The sequence below is a fragment of the Heptranchias perlo genome, chromosome 18 (assembly GCF_035084215.1).
Source record: "Heptranchias perlo isolate sHepPer1 chromosome 18, sHepPer1.hap1, whole genome shotgun sequence".
In the NCBI taxonomy this organism is placed as follows: Eukaryota; Metazoa; Chordata; class Chondrichthyes; order Hexanchiformes; family Hexanchidae; genus Heptranchias; species Heptranchias perlo.
This window is the reverse complement of record NC_090342.1, coordinates 34,923,634-34,948,847: the sequence shown is the minus strand read 5'-3', so window position 1 is coordinate 34,948,847 and position 25,214 is coordinate 34,923,634. Positions and strand designations below refer to the sequence as shown.

The window sequence follows — 25,214 nt, the reverse complement described above, 5'->3', positions numbered from 1 at the left end:
ATCAGTACAAATTTTTAAAAAGCTGGAAATCTGAAACAAAAACAGAAAATGCTGGAAATACACAGAACAAATTCTGAAGATGGGTTCTACCCAAAACATTAACCTATCTTTTCTCACTGCTGTATTTCTATCATTTTCTGCTTTTGTCATTACTAGTCTGTGTAACAATTTTGCATCAGAGAGGTTTGATATACTGTAATTAGCTATTGAAGTGTATGGTGTTTAGTTGCTTAATTATACACAGTGTCTCTTCCCAAGGATATATATGTGATTGCTTTGCTCCTCAGATTTAATACATTAAGTGCAATGACCCTGGTACGCTCTTGTGTTTTCAGCTCAGACTCTGCAGATAGTCGTTTGCCGATCATTCAACGAGAGGAAGCATCTCCCGATGAGACTTATGATGAGAACTTTAATGAAGATCCTGATTGCTGCAGTGAGGAGAGCATGCTTTCTTCACAACTGTGAGTACTTCTTCCGGGTGTATTAGGTGGCAGAACAACAGAATGCAAACAGCAGTAAATGTAAGAAGGACGGAAACCTCGCAAAATTGACTCTGACAGTTGCCAAGAGCACATGAAAATCTAGGGAGTTTGTGCAGGTTTGTTATTGGATAACCCCAGAACTTTTTGATAGTCTGGCACCTGCTCCAACAATCCTAGCTCAGCAAGTGATGGTTAATGTTGTGCTTTAACTCGGTATACAAGGGGCAGAGTTCCAACTACCTGGGGTGAAAGTTCTAATTACACCATCTTTTAACAAAACCGAAGGTTAATAAAGTTAAAAGAGAAAAGATTTGAACCAGCATAATTAATGAATAAACAAGGCATCAAACTATGGGGTAGATTTTAACTATCGGGCGTTTTAAGGTGTTAAATAGAACTAGCAAGCTGCTCGACCTAGAGGGACGACCCGATGCAGCTCGCTAGATTCAGGCCAGTGCAATATCAGGTGGACCGGACGCCACTCAGCTGGCAGAAGGTAAGTTGTGGGGAGGAGGGGGCGTTCACAATCATGGAGAGGGACAGCCCGGGTTGGCAGCAGCCCAGATTAGCTTTGTGGGCCTAGAGGAGCACACCTGCTCCTGGCCCCACAAAAATAATTTAAAACTTACCTTTTTGGGGCCTCTTGAGATGTACCACTAGTAAAACTGGTCGGAGCATCCTTGGAGCACACTCTTACAGTTGTCTCCCCAAATGGCAATCGGGGTCCTATATAGGACCCTTCTCCTTGAACCGCTGCAGTTCATTTGGCGATGGTGCTTCCATTACGGTGTCAGGTAGGTAATTCTAGGATTTTGACCCAGTGAGAATGAAGGAATGGCTTGGAGGGAAATTTTGAGATGATGGTTTTCCCATGATCTTTCTAATCTTGTCCTTTAGGAAGAATGGAAAGAAAGAAACAAAGGGGCATATAGGATAATGGAGAACAATGAATGAGGAGTGAATAGGGTTGCCAACCTTCAGGATTGTCTTGGAATATCCAGTAATTAAAGATTAATCCAGGAGAAAAATCATTGCGGCATTATAAAATTGTGTGTCTTTTTTGTTTTCTTTGAACACTTTTGGTTATTAGTTATAAAAATATTGGAGATGTAGGGAAAAGCTGTTTAGACACCGTGGGGCGGTTGGAGGGTGCAGTTTATGAAACCTCCAGGAATACATTCAACCAGAGTTAGCAATCCTAGGAGAAACCCACCCCAATTTCAGCAAGAATATACTCAGGCAAACTCAGGAGCAATGCTGCTACCATATCTGTGACTATGGAGAAATTAAATTGAAACCAAAACATTTTGTACTTTTCAACATGCAAGTAGCATTTGTATTCAAAGACAGAATGGAATATTCCATTCAAGACAATTCATGTTTCCTCTTGCTGGTGCTAGTCACATATACTTTTCAGTGTGACCTTATATAAAAGAACAGGATGGCGATAAATTTAATACCTAGTTAGCAATGATACTTTGTAGTACATTACATGGTTCCATGAGATGTGAAACCAGTAGTGTGCAAAATGGATTGTCTTCCTGCCCAGGCTGGACTGAAAGCAACCCTCTGGATAGTATAACTTACAGGGGGTAAAACTCAACATTGGTATGGACATTAAACGGCGATAGGAAATCGGCCGCCCGTTGTACACACAGCCCAATTTTCCGTTCCATTGGAGTCAATGGACAGGAGAATTGGGTGGGGTGTATAACAGGTGGCCGATTCGCTATCCTTCGTTTTGTGTCCCCGCCGAAGTTGAATTTCACCCCCAAAGAGTGGGACCATGTTGAGAATTAAATGATGGTGTTCGTGTCAGAAGTAGCAACGGAAAACGTATCCTGCTCATTCAGTCACAATCATGCATTAATCCTCACCCGAAGATTATATACATGAAAAGCATCTCAGTACATAAGAGCTAATTCAGTACAGCTAAAGGTGTACACAGAATAATACAAACCCTTACTGTTAACTGCACTCGAATGTTGTTTAGGTGCTGTTCATTGTCTTTTAGTTTTTTACCGCTTAATGGAAGTGGATTAGTAATGGGGTCAGGAGAAGTCTTTAATTAAATAGTCATCCTGCTTTGGCCTCCTCAGATTTAGTTTTTATTGTGGTTTCCTTTGGCTGAGGGCTGGAGGCAGGTACATTGCCTTCCCTGGGACTGCTGCTGAACCAAGGACTTCCTGTCATAAGGGAGGGATCTCATCCTCATGGGTTACGCACTCCTGATATGTTCTCATCATTTTTGGATCTAGATTGCTTAAGCCTCGTGATCTGCACCATCCTGACACAATTGACTGATTTAATCACTTACTGTCTAAGCTTATGGGACAGATTTTTCCCTGGTGCGGACTTTGGGTGGCCAGCCGGTGCAACATGCCCGCTGGCCACCCGATAGTCCAAGCAAGAGGCACAACCCATTTCGAAGACAAGGCCTCATTAGCATTCGGCCGGCAGGCTGTGGGCAGAAAACGAGTGCCCCGGGGCATCCCGCCGGCTTTAAGCCACCCAATATTTGGCGACCTGGCTAGCCTCCAGTTCCTAAGAAACTGGATTTTGGTGGGGTGGGGGGGGGGGAGTCCATAAGACCATAAGAGATAGGAGCAGGAGTAGGCCATTCGGCCCCTCGAGCCTGCTCCGCCATTCAATGAGATCATGGCTGATCTGATTTTTACCTCAACTCCACTTTCCCGCCTTTTCCCCATATCCTTTGACTCCAAAATTTGCTGATCAAAAATTTGTCTAACTCAGCCTTGAATGTATTCAATGACTCAGCCTCCACAGCTTTTTGGGGTAAAGAATTCCAAAGATTCACAACCCTCTGGGAGAAGAAATTCCTCCTCATTTCTGTCTTAAATGGGCGACCCCTTATTCTGAGACTATGCCCCCTAGTTTTAGATTCCCCCATGAGGAGTAACATCCTCTCAGCATCTACCCTATCGAGTCCCCTCAGAATCTTGTATGTTTCAATATGATCTCCTCTCATTCTTCTAAACTCCAATGAGTATAGACCCAATCTGTTCAATCTTTCCTCATAAGACAACCCTTCCATACCCGGAATCAACCTTGTGAACCTTCTCTGAACTGCCTCCAATGCAAGTATGTCCTTCCTTAAATAAGGGCACCAGAACTGTATGCAGTAGTCCAGGTGTTGTCTCACCAGCACCCTGTACAGTTGTAGCATGACTTCCCTGCTTTTAAACTCCATCCCCCTAGAAATAAAGGCCAATATTCCGTTTGCCTTCCGGCTTACCTGCTGCACCTGTATGTTGACTTTTTGTGTTTCATGTACGAGGACACCCAGATCCCTCTGTACCGCAGCATTTTGTCGTATTTCTCCATTCAAATTATATTTTGCTTTTTTATTTTTCCTCCCAAAGTGGATGACTTCACATTTTCAGGAACGGGACCTGGAATGACACCAGCCCATGCTGGTTTTGTGCAGCCTGGAGAAGCATTGAAGCTCCTACTGGCCCCATAAAATTACAGTAAAACTTACCTGTGGGCTACTCTTCGGCTGGACCACCAGCTGATATTGGGTGGAATGTGCATGGCTCACAGTCCGCCTAATATTGTCCTTCAATGGCAGATGGAGTCCTATGTACATCATAGGACCTCGACTGCATATTAAAAGTGCCTATCGCATGACTCAGCCGAGCGCTCCAACTGCCCCGACTGGGGGAAGATTGTGGCAGCTACAGAAACGGCGGGAACGGGACGGCATGTAATTCCCCACCATTTTCGGGGCACTACAGTTCCATTTCCGCCAGGCTGCAGCCTGCAAAATCTCCCCCTGAGGGTAACACAGTGCCAATACCACTGACAGATTTAATCACTTTTTGGACTCGAGCATTGTTCATGCTTTGAGGTTTTGAATTACACATTATTGATGTGCTCGCCATAAAATATTATTTATCCGGTACAAATATATTTATCCCTGTTTTTCAAAGTGTAGCCCAATTTCACTCAGACTTTTTTAACCTTGAAACCATGGACCTGCCAATTTGTGATCATCTGAGAGAAGTACTTCTGAGTAGGAGTGACTTCCCAAGTTTTTTGCAGATTCAGAATAAATCAAAATTTGGCTGATCTGGAAAACATATTTTAAGACTAACTGAGATGATTTCATCTAATTCAGGTGTGTCTTCCCCTTTAAGAAAAAGTAACCATGCATGCACTGTGATCGAGAGAACTACTATTCTAAGCATTTGAATTCCACAGTAAGCCATGGGATAGGCATCCCAAACAGCCAACTTCCACACCAATCTAGGACAATCTTCATTCTGAATGTCCAACTTCTAAGTGGTTTAGGAACCTATCCATCGTGAGCATATAGCTGTCATAGCAAACAAGGGGACAATCCGTCCTGAGTGCCCAATTTCCAGGATGATATAGGGGATTTTTTTTTTATTCGTTCATGGGATGTGGGCGTCGTTGGCAAGGCCAACATTTATTGCCCATCACTAATTCCCCTTGAGAAGGTGGTGGTGAGCCGCCTTCTTGAACTGCTGCAGTCCGTGTGGTGAAGGTTCTCCCACAGTGCTGTTAGGTAGAGAGTTCCAGGATTTTGATCCAGCGACGATGAAGGAACGGCAATATATTTCCAAGTCGGGATGGTGTGTGACTTGGAGGGGAACGTGCAGGCAGTGTTGTTCCCATGTGCCTGCTGCCCTTGTCCTTCTGGGTGGTAGAGGTCGCGGGTTTGGGAGATGCTGTCGAAGAAGCCTTGGTGAGTTGCTGCAGTACATCCTGTGGATGGTACACACTGCAGCCACGGTGCGTCGGTGGTGAAGGTAGTGAATGTTTAGGGTGGTGGATGGGGTGCCAATCAAGCAGGCTGCTTTGTCCTGGATGATGTTGAGCTTCTCGAGCTGCACTCATCCAGGCAAGTGGAGAGTATTCCATCACACTCCTGACTCGTGCCTTGTAGATGGTGGAAAGGCTTTGGGGAGACAGGTGATGAGTCACTCACCGCAGAAAACCCAGCCTGGTCTGATAATGTAAAGGCTGCTTTTACTTCAGACTCTCTGGAACATTCTCTTTAGTTATAATTTTTCAATGTAAGAGGAGACCCTAAAGTGTATTTGCTGCAGTATGCTTGCTCCCATCAAGGGGCCCTCTAGTGTTCAGTAATACAATATGCACATACAATACATAACTGGGACTGTCCACCCTGCACATCTGAGTACCATAGCTACATTAGGGAATATCCATTCCTCAGAACCAGTTTCTCTTGCAGTGTAAAGAGCTATTGATCCTTATTTTCTGATTTCTGTGGTAGTTTAGTGAGGCTAAAAGGGAAAAGGGTAATTGAGAAAAGGTTTCCTTTTGTCACTGAGCTGCAGGATGGAATTGAAATTTTTATTAAGATTTGTGTCTGTGATTGTATTGTATTTTTTCATTCAGGTTTGACACAACAATGTGTACTATCTCTGTTGGGCCACCAGTCATTGATACTTATAGATTTGATTTTCTTGATAATTATTTACGTAAAAGCCAAAACAATGTCTGTTTTTCTCCCATTTGCCTTGGTTTTAATTGTGTGTTTGTCTATTTTCCCCGTCCCTTGCAGGATTTCCTATCAAGAGGATGACGATAACAAACAGCTCACTCCATCAGAGGATTGCTGTGAGGAAAGTGATAAAAATAGGCAGTCTCCTTCAAAGGGGCTTCTTTCAGCAACATCATTAGGTAACTTTTAAAAAACATCATTAATATTAAGTTAGAGTTAATGGGCTCAATTTTACAATGGTGGCGGGTTGGCAGCGGGGCGGGGGGGGGTTATGGTGCATGTGGCAAACCTGCATAAACAAAACTTACCATTTCCGACGCGATCGCATGTTGATTGATGATGATTTACGTCCTCTCCGGGTTTCGCGCCCGGCAGCCAGCCTGATTGACAGGCTGGCTGCCGTCAGCAGCTGCAACACGAGGTGGGGGCTCAAGAAAGAGAGAGAGCGAGACATCATCCAGCACTGGAACGGAAGATCTGGTGCTGGACTGGAAGACCGGGGGAGGGTGGGGAGAGGGGAAGATCGTGGGGGGAGGGGGGAAAGGGGAAGATTCGGGGGGGAGAGGGGAAGATCGGGGGGGAGAGGGGAAGATTGGGGGGGAGAGGGGAAGATTGGGGGGGTGAGTTGAAGATCAGGGGGGAGGGGGGGTGAAGAGGGGGACATCGGGGGACATGGGGGGTGAAGAGGGGGACATCAGGGGAAGATCGGGGGGGTGAAGTGGGGGACATCAGGAGGGTGGAGAGGGGGACATCGGGGGAAGATCGGGGGGGGTGAAGAGGGGGACATCGGGGGAAGATCGGGGGGGTGAAGAGGGGGACATCGGAGTGGGAGACATCGGACATCGGAGCAGGGTGCAAAGATAGGTTCATTTAGTGTCTTCGCTTCCTTCCATGGTTTTTTATTTAATTTATTTAGTTTCTTGTTCCCTGATCGGGCCCTTCACACCTGGTTTCACCAGGCGTGAATCAGAAGCGGTGGGCAAGCCGCCCAGGTAAGTTAAAAAATCTTTCTAACTACTTAATCTGTCACAGGTAAAGTGCCTTAAGTACTTCAATGAGGTACATTTGGCTCTTTAACTGTAATCCCGCTGGCTTTAATTGCCGGACTTCCGTTTTCGGGTCGCCCACGTGCACACAGGTGGGCCCCTGGGAAACTCAGAAGTCGGCAGGTTGGAGCCGGCTTCCGAACCCAAAAGGGATTTCCACAATTTTCAAAGCCCCCCACTCTGCCGCCAACACACCCGCAATTGCCTCCTAAAATCACCCCCAATGTAACCGATGCTTATAATTAATCAGACTTTTTGGATGAAACAGTCACTGAATCAATTGTGAGACACTGTACAGTACAGGCTGTCTCCCAAAACTTGGTCTCCTGTTTATGGCTGGACGATGATTTCAATAAGCAGACTAAATTTCTTATGAACCTAAACTTGCTTCCTTGTTCACTCCATGTACGTTAGCATGCCACGGTTAACAATTAACCTGTAATGAAGGTATATAGCTCCCTAGAGAATATGTGGAATGCCAACCAATTCTCCCTTCACTTGTGTAGTTGGAAAATAATGCTCATTAGGATTCAAGGAATGAAAGTAAAGCCAGCTTGAGCGCAGTAATAATGTTATGCCCCTGTGGGCAATTAACAGGATTATAAATATCGCACAGTATTTACTGAGTGTGCTACTGATCTTTAGTAGCAGAGTATCTATTATGCATTATCCTTTATGTTGGTTGTCTAATTCAGAAACTTAAAATAAAAGAGTCAAAGTTGGTGGGATAATGGTCTGATCCCAAGTATCCTTGGAGTACTGTGTAATTATCGTACCATGTTATATTTACTAGAAGTTCTAGTGACATCGAGCAGCAAAACTTAATACTGTTCCATTCCTTTAGGTGTTTATTAACAGGTTAGACCAATTGGATCTTTTTTATAATATCCAAATAGAATGCTGCCTGTCCATTGAATGATTGAACATATGACAAGATTTAGCACTGTAGGAGATCAACTTATAAACTGGTACAACTGGTGCAAATAACTTAAGGATTTCCTTTTAACTGAATTCAATTGAATATTATAGCTTGCTTCCTAGTCTGTGCTGGTGAGCAGGACTCACTACATGGTATTTTAGAAATGTTTAATAAATGGAAATACTTCCTAGATATTTTAGTAAAAGGCCATCTATAAAACCAGGGACGGGAAATTTATACGTTAGTTGTTATATTTAAGTTTGATCTCGTACTGGAAACATCCTTTCCTTCATATGCTTAATTAAGATGTGTTATTGCCTCAAGTAGACTTAGTTCCTGAAAGAATAAATTTTGAAAACTTAATTGCCATTTCTAATGACAGACAGGCACTGCAGAACATGCTATGTGCTAAAGTGTGGACTTTCCAACGAGGGTCACATTTTTTGTATAATCTTTAGAACTAAAAAAAATAAATTTGTAGAGATATATGAAATCAGCAACACAATGAACTTGTTGCATCACAAACAACATGATCAGACTCTCCTCCTGTGGACTAACTTGGGAAATAGCTTCTTTAACAAAATATTTAAAGCAATTCAAGAGCTCTGCTGAGTTAGCTGATGTAATTAGCCAAGGCAGTGGTACCCTCTGCTAGAAAGAGCATCTGTATGGATGTTGGCTGAGAATGGGATCAAGCTTGGCTGTGATGCAACCCCCTCCCCCAACATGCTAGGCCCACTCATGAAGAATCGGCACTTGTGAGAGATACAAGAAGGCTTCTAGCATCTGTGAAACCATATACCAATATAAGCCATTATTTTCAGGAGAGGAGAGAAAGGGATGAAAAACTGGACAAGAAAAAATGAAGTGTGGAACCAGAAGTGGTTCTGGTTTTATCAAAAAGTGGCAATCAATGTATGTCCTCATCGGGCTCAGCACATTTCGGTAACCAGTAACTATTTGCACAACCTTGCTTGATGTGCCTCTGCTTCTTAAAGGGAGAAGATCATCATTTCACCTGGAGTGCCTAAAGAGACAGAAGAATCAGGGTTTGGACGTTCCTTGCACAGCCTCACTCTCTCAGAGGACAGCACTACCGCTACATTTAGTTCAGCACCAGGTATCGGAAAGTTACAGATGTTTACAACTACTTACTACCAACCGTATACTCTAGCTTTAAACAAAATGGCTCCCAGATAAGATTGCATTGTCTTTCAATGTGCCCAGTATGCTTGTATTGAAGGTACTGGTTTTATTTAGCATCTACTGATGGTTTACTGTTGCTTTCAAATTACTTTCAGTTTTCTTGTTGCCACCAAATGTATAAGAGCAAATCATTTGGCATTGGTAGTGTAACTACAAGTGCAATGATGTCACAATCCAGAGGCAAGCCTTTTCTCTATTAGAGTGCCTGTGTTTTTGTGTCTTTTCTCTTATTTATTAGTTGTTAGCAAAGGATGAAATCAGAGCAATAGTGAGAAAGGATATTGGCTCAGAAAATCAAGATGTAGAATCAGTCTGGGTGGAGTTAAGAAGCACCACGGGGCAGAAAACACTGGCGGGAGTTATCTATAGGCCTCCAAACAGTAGTGGTAATGTAGGGGATGCGTTCAAACAGGAAATTAGAGATGCATGTAACAAGGCTACTACAGTAATCATGGGTGACTTTAATCTGCATATAGACTGGCCAAACCAAATTAGCAATAATACGGTGGAGGATGAATTCCTGGAGTATGTACGAGATGGTTTTTTAGTACGTTGAGGAGCCAACCGGGGAATAGGCTATGCTAGATTGGGTATTGTGCAATGAGAAGGGGTTAATTATTAATCTTGTTGTGTGAGGTCCTTTAGGGAAGAGTGACCATAACATGATAGAATTCTTCATTAAGACAGAAAGTGAAGTAGTCCAATCCAAAACTAGGGTCCTAAATCTAAACAAAGGAAACTAAGAAGGTATGAGGAGTGAGTTGGCTATGATAGATTGGGACGCTTCATTAAAAGGCATGACGGTGGATCGGCAATGGCTAACATTTAAGGAACGAATGCATGAATTGCAACAATTATACATTCCTTTCTGGCGCAAAAACACAAAAGGAAATGCGGCCCAACCATGGCTAACAAAAGAAATTAAGGATAGTATTAGATCCAAAGAGGAGTCATATAAAGTTGCCAGAAAAAGTAGCAAGCCTGAGGATTGAGAACAGTTTAGAATTCAACAAAAAAGGACCAAGAGATTGATTAAGAAGGGAAAAATAGAGTATGAGAGTAAACTTGTAAGGAACATCAAAGTGGACTGTAAAAGCTTCTACAAGTATGTAAAAAGAAAAAGATTAGTGAAGACAAATGTAGGTCCCTTACAGTCAGAAACGGGAGAATTTATAATGGGGAACAGGGAAATGGCAGAGCCATTAAACAAATACTTTGGTTCTGTCTTCACGGAAGAGGACATAAATAACTTCCCAGAAATGCTAGGGAACCAAGGGACTAGTGAGGAGGAATTAAAGGAATTTAGAATTAGTAAAAAAATAATGCTGGAGAAATTAATGGGACTGAAAGCCGATAAATCCCCAGGGCCTGATAATCTGCATCCCAAAGTACTAAAAGAGGTAGCCATGGAAATAGTGAATGCATTAGTTGTCATCTTCCAAAATTCTATAGATTATGGAACAGTTCCTGCAGATGGAGGGTGTTAAATGTAACCCCACTATTTAAAAAAGGAGGGAGAGAAAACATGGACCTATAGACCGGTTAGCCTTACATCAGTAGTGGGGAAAATGCTAGAGTCTATTATAAAAGATGTGATAACAGGACACTTTGAAAATGTCAACAGGATTAGACAAAGTCAACATGGATTTATGAAAGGGAAATCATGTTTGACAAACCTACTGGAGTTTTGTGAGGATGTAACTGGTAGAATAGATAAGGGAGAACCAGTGGATGTGGTTTATTTGGATTTTCAGAAGGCCTTTGATAAAGCCCCACATAAGAGGCTAGTGTGCAAAATTAAAGCACATGGGATTGGTGGTAATATACTGGCATGGATTGAAAATTGGTTAACAGACAGGAAACAGAGAGTAGGAATAAATGGGTCTTTTCCGGGGTGGCAGGCAGTGACTAGTGGGGTACTGCAGGATTCAGTGCTTGGGCCCCAGCTATTCACAATATATATATCAATGATTTGGATGAGGGAACCAAATGGAATATTTCCAAGTTTGCTGATGACACAAAACTAGGTGGGATCGTGAGTTGTGAGGAGGATGCAAAGAGGCTCCAAGGCAATTTAGACAAGTTGAGTGAGTGGACAAATACATGGCAGATGCAGTATAATGTGGATAAATGTGAAGTTATCCACTTCGGAAGGAAAAACAGAAAGGCAGAGTATTATTTAAATGGTGATCGATTGGGGAATGTTGATGTACAAAGGGAACAAGATATACAAAATGTCACTGAAAACAAACATGCAGGTGCAGCAAGCAGTTAGGAAGGCAAATGGTATGTTAGCCTTCATTGCAAGAGGATTTGAGTACAGGAGCAAGGATGTCTTGTTGCAGTTACACAGGGCCTTGGTGAGACCACACCTGGAGTATGGTGTGCAGTTTTGGTCTCCTTACCTAAGAAACAATATACTTGCCATAGAGGGAGTGCAGCGAAGGTTCACCAGACTGATTCCTGGGATTGCAGGACTGTCGTCTGAGGAGAGATTGGGTCGACTCGGCCTGTATTCACTCGAGTTTAGAAGATTGAGAAGGGATCTAATTGAAACATATAACATTCTGACAGGGCTAGACTGGATACAGGGAGAATGTTTCCCCTGGCTGGGGGGTCCAGAACGAGGGGTCACAATCTCAGAATACGGGGCAGGACATTTAGGACTGAGATGCGGAGAAATTTCTTTACTCAGAGGGTGGTAAACCTGTGGAATTCTTTACCACAGAAGGCAGTGGAGGCCAAGTCACTGAATATATTTAAGAAGGAGCTAGATAGATTTCTAGACACAAAAGGCAACAAGGGGTATGGGGAGAGAGTGGGAATATGGTATTGAGATAGAGGATCAGCCATGATCATATTGAATGGCGGAGCAGGCTCGAAGGGCTGAATGGCCTACTCCTGCTCCTATTTTCTATGTCTATGTTTCTATGTTTATCAACTTCCACTAGATGTTAATCTTGATAGAGATTCAAAAGGTAAAACTCAGCAAACTTTTTTTTAATAGAATTCTAGTTAACAGTACATTATATACACTTCTTTAAATTCAATTTTTAAAAATTGGGGTTGATTTTTGTTTCTGGCGGTTAGCGGTGAGTGGTGAGTGTGGTGTCCATTCTGTCTACCCAATGACATCGATGGGAGGCCCAATTGATTTTCATGATCAGGCCTTGTTTAAATATAGGAGGGGAGCTGCCAGCATTAATCACACTGTGTGAGGGCAGCTTTCCATTTGGGAGAGTAGGAAATCCGGCGGGGCAGAGACTGATGTGAACCTGCAGCAGCACCTTAAAGGGAAGGGCTGAAAAGAATGGGGAGGGTCAATAGAACAACAAATTGAAGTGACAAGGAAACATAAAGAGCAAGCAGCAGGGAGTTCAACTTAAGAAAACCTTTAAGCCTTAAAAGTCCCAAAAACAATGAAGAAAAAGTCATTGCCAGACCTGCTTGCATCTTTAATAGACTGATTCACTGATCCCTTTTTGTCAGGCAGACGACTAGATGAACAGACTTACAATCGTAAAAAAAAATTGTTGTCCTTATTTAACTCATCCGAACACATGCTTTGTGTCAACCAATGATGGTGCAGTAACTGGTGATTAAAATGTGTGCAACCTAAACTTTAGTTGCTGTGGTTTATAATCTGAAGTCAATTGCATCTTCATCACTGCACTTGCTAACATTATGGGCTCTATTTTCGCACCCTCAATCAGGTGCGTTCGTGGCAGGGAGGGGCTGCGAAAATCCAGGATTCCCGGGGCGGGTCCGGAGCCCGGCTCCAACCCGCCCACTTCCAGGTTCCCCAGTGACGTGCTCACATGAGCGCGCAGCCCCCGCATGTGGGACTCCCGCCGGCAATTAAAGCCGGCAGGGTGCCACTTAAAGTATTTGAACAGGTACTTCAGGTTGTTTACAGACCTGATTGACCTGATATTTTAGGAGGGATCGGATTTTGCAATTAACTGAAACTGTTTCCCGTACTGAGGGAAACACTCCCAGTTGAAATGGACGTGTTGCAGCCACCAGCCTGTGGCAGCTGCAAAGGTCCATTTAACAGGTGGGGGGGGGGGAGACCCTCAATCATTACAGGAGGCCACTCTGTCACTTTGGACAAAGTTTGGCCTCCACCACCCTCCTCCTAACAATAAAATGCATAAACTTGCACACTTACCCCGGTGTCCAGACACATTTACCTACCTTGCATACCCCCTCAAATGTACACGATGGGGGCCACCGTAGCTGCAGTCATGACCTCCTCGGAGGGCGAACAGCATCACCAGCCTCGCCGTCCACGCCGTCCACCTCTGACACGTGGAGCTCCACAGCACAGTGCTGTGACACATCCACCTGCACAGCAGGAGGGAGGGCAACCGCAGAGAGAGATGCTTCGCAGAGGGCACCACCCTCGCCTCAGGGTCCACAGACCGAGGCTCAGCTTCTGTGGACATGTAGTCGTGGACATCTGCAGCCTCCTTCATGCCGAACTGCTCCCGGTTGGCACGAGCACTATCTTCCTACCTGTCGCTGTCAAAGTCACCACTGCCCTCAACAACTTCTCCTCCGCATCCTTCCAGGGTGCCACCAGGGACATCGCCGACGTCTCTCAGTCGTCTGCACAAAAGAGCCTTGCTAAATACACCTACACCCAATCTGCAGTGACACAATGAGTGGCATCAGTTGTGGGTCTTCATAGAGATCCTAAGGAAAGGGCATTATTGCACAAACCAGACAAGATTCGCAAAGACATGGCAGTAGTGGTGACAATATAATATGATATGTGAGTTGAGCAGAAGTTAAATATAGGTAAACACCATGACAAACCCTCAAACGCCCTTCATGCTCACGACACATTTGCCTTACGCTGCCTACTGCACATATGTGATGCATGCCCTGTGGCTGCAGCACAGGTAGTGGCAGGTTGAGTGAGGCTGACCCTGAAAGAGATGCATGAGAGGGTGAGTATGAGATAGAGCCATGAGATTGTATGAGGATTGGGTTGAGTGGTAGTGGTGGGATGAGTACTGGCGAGGTGAGTAAGTGCAGGTAAGATGAGGATGAGCTTTGATTGGGTGTGAGGGGTGATGTGATAGAATAGTGTTGGCAGTGAAGAAGGAGATGTGGGGTGGGGACGGTGATGTGGCAGACGGAGTGTAGGGGAATGAGTAAGTGTACTCTCTTCGGCTGACCTACTTAGGTGATTGAAGCGCCTCCTGCTCTGTATGCAGGTGCGCGATATGTTGGTGGTGCTGGTGACCTCCTCTGCCACCTCAAGCCAGGCCTTCTTGGTGGCAGAGGCAGGTCGCTTCCTCCCACCCGCCGGGGGGAAGATCTCTGTCTTCCCCCTCCTCCTCCTCACTCCATCCAATGATACCTGGAGTGAGGCATCATTAAACCTGGGAGCAGCCTTCCCCCTGGGCTGCTCCATGCTGTAATTTTTCCTATTTTCTGCAGCATCAGTCAGTGGAGGACTGCCCCTTTACATAGGGCTCCTCCAGCTGACAGACCTTACTGCGCATGTGCAGTCCGCCCGCCGTGCAGCTTACCAGCGGGAAACCCGGAAGCACAGGTAAGTGGCTCCAATTATCCTGTAATTGCGTGCGGAGCACCCGATTTCACTGGGCGCATTACCCACGCTCCCAGTTGACCCCCCCCGCCGCTGAGAACCCGCCACCCTGCTAATATCGAGCCCTATGTATCTGAAATTTTAGAGTCATAGAGTCATAGAGTTATACAGCACGGATAGAGGCCCTTCGGCCCATCGTGTCCGCGCCGGCCATCAGCCCTGTCTACTCTAATCCCATATTCCAGCATTTGGTCCGTAGCCTTGTATGCTATGGCATTTCAAGTGCTCATCCAAATGCTTCTTGAATGTTGTGAGGGTTCCTGCCTCCACAACCCTTTCAGGCAGTGAGTTCCAGACTCCAACCACCCTCTGGGTGAAAAAGTTCTTTCTCAAATCCCCTCTAAACCTCCCGCCTTTTACCTTGAATCTATGTCCCCTTGTTATAGAACCCTCAACGAAGGGAAAAAGCTCCTTAGTATCCATCCTATCTGTGCCCCTCAGATGAAGAACAGGGGAAAATGAAAAGGAAAGAAGCCTCAATTCAGAGATTTGCATTCAAGCCTAATAGTGACACTCTGAGTTAATGAGACACAGCACTGTTAAGGCACAATGGTTCAAGAGAGACACTAAAGCAAGTGTGCTTCTTCCTATATTGTTAGATGATCAAGCACTAATGAAAGCTAAGAGGGTAACCACTATGTTTCTGGACAAAATTACCCTCCTAATACATTGTCTCCCACAAAGGGTCTTAATGTAAAAAGTAATTGCAGTCATATTGGACTGACCTCCCATCCGTACCCTGATCCTTCAAATCTGCAGTGTAAACAATTGACGATGTAGTGTCATTAGTACCCAAATACAACATTCTGTGGCCGTAAAAGTAAAGGATATTTGATATGAATTGCACTTTGGAAGTTAATTGGTTAGTACAGTAGCGGAATAACATTTTTTTAAGATTCACTGTTCCTTTTGTATCTGTATTTGTCTCATAGAGTATTTCTTTTCATCATACAGGCATTGGCCGTTGCAGGTCTAAACCCACTATTGAGGAGAAGCCATTCTCCAACACAGTTTTCCAGATTATGTGCCACACCTCCAGCAACTCCATGTAATAGGAGGAGCTTGCAACATCGTATCCCAACGCTATTTCTGGATGGCATTGAATCCTATGAGAAACTAAACAGCAGCCTTCCATCAGTAAACTGTAGTTCCTGGTACTCTGACAACTCAAATGGAAATATCAAAAAGGTCAGACCAGTCTCTCTGACCGTACCCTATCCCTTCAGGGAAAAGGGAACTGAGTGTCATGGCAGTGCTGGTAGTCTAGTGGAGGCGGTAAGTTTACAATTGGTATTGAATATTTCTCTTTGTTACTCTGTTAATAATAGAGGTGTTAGAGAAGCTCCCATCCATCTTAGCAAAAGATTATTTGTAAGACTGATTATTTTGGATGCAGGTGACTTTATTTGTACATGATGTCCATGCTGGGAATGATACTTTTCCCCTTACACCTGTTGACAGCATCAAGCACTCACAGTTCATTTGTAGCATGGGTTAAATGCATGGTAAAACACTGTCAACATTGGCACCTGTCATCCATGCAGAGCAAGATTGCCCTGTTAGTGCCGAATGTGTAATCACTCTATCAGTTTGTAAGCCCTAGAGATCTTAGACCAGTTTGCTGAGATGCTGAGTTCCAACCAAACTTTAGATTCAGATTCCTTTGCCAACTTTATTACACGTCCAGCTTTTCAAAAGCTGCAATACTGTGCTTTGTAAATTAATTATTAGACCAGAGTTTTTCTCACAACCCAAACAACATGCCCTACTTTTGTGAGGTATTCAATAATAGATAGTTTTCCTACTCATAAGTCTTTTTAAAGGAATGCTCCAGGATAGTTTAACATAATACAATTTTCAGGAACTTACTTAATGTTAAGATATTCATTGCTAAATCCATTCTTAAAATCAAGTGATTTTTACATTTTATTTTTTTTTAAATCCTTTCTATTTTCATACTACACTTTGCTGAATTGGCCACTGAATGAACCTCCAAATAATCTGAACAAGGAATATTTGGATAAATCCACAGCAAATCGATTCTGAAAATGATGTTGGTGCTCACGACTCCCAATAGGCACTAGAAAACCCTTCCAGGATTCTTTGAAAGTAGAACTAGATATTTATTTTATTTCACCCTTTTGAATGCAGAATATTGAACAATATAGCCAAACAGAAGAGTATAAATCAGAGGAAGTTATGATCAAACTACAGTGCTCTGGTCAGAGTGCGCCTTGAATAATGTGTCCAGTTCTGGTCACCAAGATGCAGGAGAGATTTTCAAACACTGGAGGCAGCGCAGAGAAGAGCCACGAAGCTGACCCTAAGGGGGTGATTTTAAACCCCAAGAACGGGTAGGTTGGGGGCGGGTGGGAGTTGAAAATAGTTGTTTTTTGGGTCGCAGCTGCAACCTGGCTTTATTTCCGGGTTTAACATCGGCACATAAAAGTACAGGCTTCCCACTGGGAATGCAAAATCCGAAAATTTTGGGGTTGTGACCCAAAGAAACAACTATTTTCAACTCCCGCCCGCACCCAACCCACCCGTTCTTGGGGTTTAAAGTCACCCCCTTAGTGTCTAAGTTGTGAGGAAAGACTGGGGAGACTTGGGCTTTTTAACCTGGAAAGGAGGCATCTGAGTGGTAATCTCATAGAGATATATAAGACAATGAAGGGAATGGAAAAGGTAAATCTGGCATATTACTTTAAATTAAATTGCAAAAGTAGGACAAAGAGTGATCAATGTATGGAGTAGACTTACAAAAAAAGTAATGGAAATAAAAATCCTGGAATCATTTAAGAAACAATTGGATGCTGCAGTGGGATGGGGGGGGTGGTGGAACTATTAGGGTCCTTCTGGATGAATAAATCAAGATGGACTGAATGGCCTTTCTCATCTGTAATTATTTTGTGAGCTTGAGAATTGACAATTGTATCATGTGTAATTGTAACAGTGCAGAAGAGCTACTTGCAGTCTTATGTGACATCAGCATGACAAAAGCGATGGGTCAATCAAGAAGCAGTATTTACTGTATCTGCAAAATGTCCAAGCGTAGGAGTGTCTCATAGTGGGTGTGGAGGCTAAGGTGAAAGATGGAGTAAAAAAGACAAAATGATTAACAGAACTAATTTGTCCATTTGTCAAGAAAGATCTTAATGGCAGCTGTATCTGCTAATTTAATATAAACTGTGTTACTGAGCTATACCTGAGCGTTAGCATGTACACCAGATCAGAAATAGATTGTACACACCATTCCTAGACAGTATAGGCAGACATTACCTAAATTTTTCTGAATCTTTGAATGGTGCTCTGGAGGTGTATGAAAGTACAGATGGATTCGCCTTCTGTTTTTTTTCTCCCTTCTATCTCTCAGGAAACACCTTGGGCTCGATTTTACCAGGCCTGCGGGTTTCCGGCGGGTTGGGTTTCGGGAGCGTGGTCAACACGCTCGGTGAAATTAGTGGGTTGCCCGCGCGATCGTAGCAGGCAACACACTAATAGGAATCAATTACCTGCTCCTCCGGGGTCCACGCTGCTGGTCTGCGCGTCGGGCGGGCTGCGCATGCGCAGTACGATCTGTCAGCTGGAGGCTCTCTAGTTAAAGGGGCAGTCCTCCACTGACAGATGCTGCAACCAATAGAACAAATTTCAGCATGGAGCAGCCCAGGGGGAAGGCTGCTCCCAGTTTAATGACGCCTCACCCCAGGTATCATCAGATGGGGTGAGGAAGAGGGCGAAGACAGAGATCTTCCACCCGGCGGGCGGGAGGAAGCGGCCAGCCTCTGCCACCAAGAAGGCCTGGCTTGAGGTGGCAGAGGGGGTCACCTGCGCAACCAACATATCGCCCACCTGCATACAGTGCAGGAGGCGCTGCAATGACCTCAGTAGGTCAGCCACAGTGAGAACACGAAGTCTTTCCCCTACACTCCATCTGCCACAACACTGCCCCAACCCCACATCTCCTTCGGCACCGCCAACACTACTCTGTCACATCACCCCTCATACCCACTCAAACCCCATCCTCATCTTACCTCCACCTACTCACCTCGCCAGTACTCATCCTGCCACTAACACGCGACCCAATCCTCATACAATCTCATGGCTCTATCCCATACTCACCCTCTCGTGCATCTCCCTCACGGCCAGCCTCACTCAACCTGCCACCACCTGTGCTGCAGCCACAGGGCATGCATCACATATGTGCAGTAGGCAGCGTAAGGCAAATGTTTCGTGAGCATGAAGGGGGTGCACAAGGGTGTCGGAGGGTTTGCCATTGGTGGTACCTATATTGAATTTCAGAGCAACAAACAGCACACATTATATTGGCACCACCACTGCCATGTCTCCGCGAATACTGTCTGTTGTGTCCAATAATGCCCGCTCCTGGGTATCACTATGAGGACCCACCACTGATGCCACCCATCGTGTTACTGCAGAGTAGGTGCAGGTGTATTTGCAGGGCTCTTCCGCGCAGACCACTGAGAGACATCAGCGGTGTAGCCGGCTGCACCCTGGAAGGATGCGGAGGAGAAGTTGTGGAGGGCAGTGGTGACTTTGTTAGCGACAGGTAAGCACTTGTTGCTGGGGCCAGACAGGAGCAGCTCGGCATGAAAGAGCCTGCAGATCTCCACGACTACATGTCGAGCGAATCTGCGCCTCCGTGTGCACTGCTGCTCGGAGAGGTCCGGGGAGCTTCGCCTCGGTCTGTGGACCATGTGGCGAGGGTAGTGCCCTCTGCGATGCGTCTCTCTCTGCGGTAGCCCTCCCTCCTGCTGTGCAGGTGGGCATGCAACAACCCCTTGTTGGGGGGCTCCACGTCTCTGCGGCGGACGGCGTGGACTGCGAGGCTGCTGGGGGTGGTCATGCTGTTCGTCCTCCGAGGGTGTCCACGCACCACCCATCTGGCCGTTGTTGGTCTGAGGGGTTGTGCAGGGTAGGTGGGTGGTTCCTCAGACTGGGGCTGCAGTTTCGTGTCGGTCTGTCCTCTGGCTTGGCGGGGGGTGGTGGGGGGCAGGGGTTGCCCTATGTGACGCGGTGACCTCCTGCGTGGGTGAGGGCTCTCCCCCGTGGGGTGCACCTTGGCACCTGCCACAGGCTGCTGGCTGCAACACGCCTGGTTGGAGAGAGACTGTTTCCCCCAGTGTGGGAAACACGCTGCGATGCAGGTGAAATCCCACACTTCCTCTTTTGACAGCTGATTCAGCTCATTAACTGACCTCAACAAGCAAGGTAAGTACTCTCAAGTGGAACCCCGCTGGCTTTAATTGCCTGCGGGATTCCCACCAGCGGGGGCCACGCACGCAGCCCCGCACGTCATCGGGGAACCCAGAAGTGGTCGGGATCGCGGTGCGATCCGGTCACGTGACCTCATATCGGGATTTTCGGGGCCCCCCCCGCAGGAAACCCGACCCTAAAATCGAGCCCCTTATATCTGCCCAAGATTCTCACAGCAGTTTTAGAAAACATCACATAGCAAATAGTGGGGGAAGGCCATTTGATCATTCTGTGGCACAGTACCTCAGTGCACTGTGTGCTACATGCCTATTTCTTAAAGAGAATCCATGCCATAGATGACATATTTGAAGGCACAGAGGAAGTTATTCATGCTTATTGTGACCAAGTATGATATTGTTTTGTCGTAATGTCTATTTTATATATCTGCCTAAAAGGTTCTGATCTCAGAGGGGCTTGGTCGATACGCACAAGACCCAAAATTTGTTGAGGCAACAGCCCATGAAATTGCTGATGCCTGTGATATGACAATCGAGGAAATGGAAAATGCTGCAGACAACCTGCTCAATGGCAACACTAAGGCTAGCCCAAATGGCAATCTGTTACCCTTTGTAAACTGCAGGGACTACCAGCAACAGGATATTGTGCAAGACTGCACAGAAGAGGAGCAGGACTGTGGAAAAAATGAGGAGGAATTTGCAGATGAGATGATTTATGTAAGCACCCTGTAGTGACAGAAGAGGGTTTTTATTATTTGCTTAAATCAGTTTGTTTCAGAAGTGCCTCACTGTTCTTGTGACCTGAAGTAACCAGAACAGCTGCTTTCTTCATTTGCTGTTGTGAATCGAGAGTTGAGCAATTGTAGCTCTGAGTGCTTTTTTAAAAAAAAAATTAAAATTTATTATAAAAATCATGACTTCAGGTAGCAAAGTGACATGACCTTTGAACCTGCAGCAGAGACACTATCCAACATCTCAAATATGCTAAAACATTGTCAGGGTCACAAGAGAGCATAGGAGGGACCCTGAAGGTGCTGGGTGTCCAACAGAGGTGGTCTATTTATCTGAATGTTTGGCCAAACGACAACTAAATCAGCCTTGTTTTTTAACAGAAAGAAATGCAGATGAGGACATGCACAAACATATGTAAACACACAAAATATATCTTGTGAAGGATATGTCCCTCCTACTACAGAATACCTCAGAAAGTAAAATTCCTTGAATCTTATGCTCTGATAAGAAAGAGAATTTAAGAGATGGATGCTCTGTAGGAAAGAAAAGAGGAAATGTATACAATTAGCAGATGCATTTAGCCATCCCTGCTTCAGCTTTTTGATGATGGAGTACGTGTCAGTTAGATGGCCTTTTTAAGAATGCTTCTATCCTACCTTATAGCTAAACCGTGAGCTGTTTGGTGTACTGTTCATCCCACTTATTGCCACTGGGATTGCATTCTGAAAGCACGGCCATTTCTTATTATGATGTGGCTTGTTTTGTGTTTTAGCAATTTTTGACCAGCCACTTAATGTTTTTCTTTTCTTTCATAATTGTTTGATTCTCTGATCCTTTTTTTTTCTGGTACAGGGTTATTTTGTATTCCAGTGAGAAGTTCATAATTAAGTGGAATCACTCTGTATTCTTGCAGCATGCATCCCATAATGAAAACATTTACGTTTTAGAGAATAATATTTTATTTTAAATTGGTAGCTTAACCGATTTCGGCATCAAGGTTCCGAGTGTGACACATACCATTTGTCCATGGTCTGCTCAGATCCCACATATCATTTTGAATGATTATATAGTGGATCTGTGGCAGATTTGGGTCTGCAATGAATTAGACATTGGAATTTTTAATAAATAAAAAAGTAGTTAACCGGTCTAGCACCGAAAACCCATCCTCTTGTGTTCCACAAGATATGCAAAAACAATGCAATAAAGCGTGACTGTAATCAAGATTATAAGCATATTAACTTTAAAACGTAGATTATATATATATATGTATGTGTGTGTGTATATATATGCATCACACTGAATAGATATAGATCTAAATTTATATTTCTATATATATGTGTGTGTATATATATATATATTATATAAATTTATATCTATATCTATTCAGTGTGATGATTTCTTGTATTTGCTTTTGTTTAAGAATCTGTAATACTTGAATTCAGGTCAATTTTAGTATTTGAAAAAAGACAAAAAAAAACAAAAATTGTGCCAAGCAATTCCTTTCCGATTAATTTGTTGAATACACTGGTGTATATTTGATGCATGGAAATCATTAAAGTATTCAAGTGTGCCAAGCTATATATATACATTATAACTTTTAAGTGCTTTCTAAGTCTGAATCAAGTAAACTTTTTTTAATCAAAATTAAAAATGTACATATTGTAGTTACTATGATACAGCATCTTCACATATTTAACATATACTGATTTTGCATATCTTGTGTTCACTGGTGTTGTTATTATGGTGATTGTTGCTTTTTGTTTTCACCCTGCCTCGCAATCTCTCGGAGAGTGTGAGAGTTTCTGGGAGGAGGTGCAATGATTATTTAAATATTCAATTTATTTTTATTTTTCCCCTAACCCTTTCAAGTTGCAGTATCCTGTTCTTGTGCCTATATTAAAAGTGGAATCACAGCTTTTTCTTTCCATTGTAAATTTCAAGAGCTTGCAAGGTTCTCTGCCGTGAGGCTGTGTTTTCTGGAGAAATCGAGTTTGTAGAGTGTAACAAAATCAAAAAAAAATTACCACCGCCAGCTGGATACCTGCAATACATTCTGGGTAAATTAATGCCACTGTAGTTAGCTTGTTTTAGCTATGTCTTTACTTCTCCCATAAATGATCATTCACTGATAGGGAAAAGTGATATTTATTATTTTTCATGTTCCTAAATTCTGTGATAAGTTTTCTGTAAAACATCTGTAGACCAATAGCCAGCCACAGTGATGTCATTCCATTCAAAATGCACTGCAGGGAAATTAAGCAATAGCATCCCTTGGTGGTGAAAAAAGCAGAGAGCTTTGATTCAGATAAAATTATTGGCAGTGAACTTGGCCTTGAAGATTGTTTATGTACAGTTTTTTTTTAAACTGCTTAGCAATTTGAATTTCTAAAAATATTATCCTGGTCATTTTTACCTTATGTAATAGGTAAAATACATGAGTAGGAAACGAGAGGTGTGGAGGTGCTAACACCATAAATTTGGAATATACATTCATTCTGCTGATAGATGCAACATTAGATATGCTAATCAGACCTAAGTTGCATGTGTTAATTATTAATTTAAAGTAAACTTTTTCTGTAACTCAAAATTTGAGCTGTCTCTTTGTGAAAGCTGTAGAGTATATTCTTTACACTAAGAGGCAGTATTATTAAGTATGTGATAATTGATTTACATATGCAAGTCATTTTTCCATAAACTAAAAATATAAGTCCTATAATCACTATGTCCTCAATGTATGAGAAAAATCCTTTGCAACAATCATCCTCATTTGACCTAATTTACGTTTGTTTTATGGTATAGGAGAAAATAAATTATGTCTAACACATCTAATCTGCATAAGCACTACTTTTATAAAATTCAGAAGGTATGATCATTAGACCATTAGAGATAATATTTGGCCTGTGGAAGTTATAGGCTTGTTAGAAAATGTTTCCCTATATCTCAAAAAATGTACATCTTACCTATACTAAACATGGAGAGTATATTATGTCATTAGGACTAAGATATTAACAAAAATATTCCAGGTAATGTAATGTAAATTATTTTATGTTTTTTAAGAAGGAACCTCCATACAGAAAGTTGAGAGAGGGAGAAGAAATAATAAATTGCTGCAGTGATATCAAACTCTTGTAAACAAAGGAGAGTTTCATTCATACTTTGCAAGTTCTTTCAAATTTTAACTTTTCACTGCCCCACTTGGGTCCAGGGTTGGCAATGCAACCCATGCCATCAAAAGTTGTTAACTGCCTGCTAGGCTAGGCAAATCTAATACTGCCAGGGTTAAAACTAGTTTCCACTTCAATAAGAAAGTGTTTTCTTTACTTATATCATATTATCCTTGTTTCTACATGAAGCAGTGCTTTCCTTAACAGTACATGTTTGGAGGTTTGAAATTTCATGCAGTACCTCATCCTGTCGTCTGCAGTTTGCTGCTTGGGATGTATATAAATATTGTAAGGAGCTGTTACTATTTCTAGGAAGGGAAAAAGCCTTGAAGAGCTCAGCATAATTTTCATCATTCTGACATCAAATTCGAGCAATGTTACAAGCTGCTTTTAGAGCGTGATTGATGTCTTTTCAGTGTGAATTGTGTGATAATGTTATTTATTGAACAGCTGTGCCAATAACTGTCAATGCCAGTGATCCTCCCCTTTAAATATTAAACTTCCATGAAGGCATAGATCTTTCACAGCTTCCATGCTTTCTTTTCATATGAAATGGGGAAAAAAGACTTGTTATTGGAAGCAGCACAATTGCTCCCAAACCTACCAATAGATTGTTCCGATCACTTCCCCCCTCATGTATGCAGAGAAAACTGATCGAAGGATTTCTATCAGGGCTGCAGACAGATGTTCCTACATTTCTGCAGCTTGCTAATACTCCTATTTTACTATAGAGGAGGGTGTACCCCTTTCGCAGACAGCAGGTGGCAAAGATCCAACCTCTTATGAATTGGCGGGTGCCTGAGATATGCCCTCTGGCCCCATGCTAATTAGGTTCCTTCTTATTGGCTCCGCGTATTGTGGCAGGGTCAGGACTGCAGCGCACTGGCAGGTAACAGCCTGGATCGTGTCTCTGAGCAATTTCGGGCCCTGTGCCGTCGTGCAGTAGTCAACGCTGAATTAAAACCAGATGCTGCCTAAGCTCAACTGGCCACATGTGTTATCTAAATCCTGTGGAGAGGGAAGAGATTTAGAACCATCTGAATACATTGTAGTTCCAAATTTGGACAATTTTAAACACAATTCCAGAACTCATTCTAAGTGACAATATCAATACAGCAGAAACCCAGAAATAGAATCGCAGCCTTAAAGTAACTGCACCCATTGGTTTGTGTGTAATTTACATTAAATAGTTTATTATTTAGAGTTCTTTTCCCACTTTCTTAGCATTATGCCCTGAGTGCAGTTGTCCATTAGGGACAGTGTAATCTTGGTGTACAGAATGATAAACCTGAT

The 25,214-nt window shown here is 43.5% G+C and overlaps 1 protein-coding gene across 1 annotated transcript in view; it reads left to right on the top strand.

Annotated features, from left to right (window-relative positions):
- LOC137334460 (voltage-dependent L-type calcium channel subunit alpha-1C-like) overlaps positions 1–21,507 on the top strand; it is a 435,374-nt gene extending 413,867 nt beyond the window's left edge. Inside the window, exons 41-45 of the mRNA XM_067999141.1 lie at positions 336–464; positions 6,061–6,179; positions 8,964–9,085; positions 15,749–16,069; positions 20,464–21,507. Coding sequence (XP_067855242.1) covers positions 336–464; positions 6,061–6,179; positions 8,964–9,085; positions 15,749–16,069; positions 20,464–20,757 — 985 coding nt within the window. The 3' untranslated portion in view covers positions 20,758–21,507. The remainder of the gene's footprint in view (positions 1–335; positions 465–6,060; positions 6,180–8,963; positions 9,086–15,748; positions 16,070–20,463) is intronic.
- Positions 21,508–25,214: the final 3,707 nt, after the last annotated feature.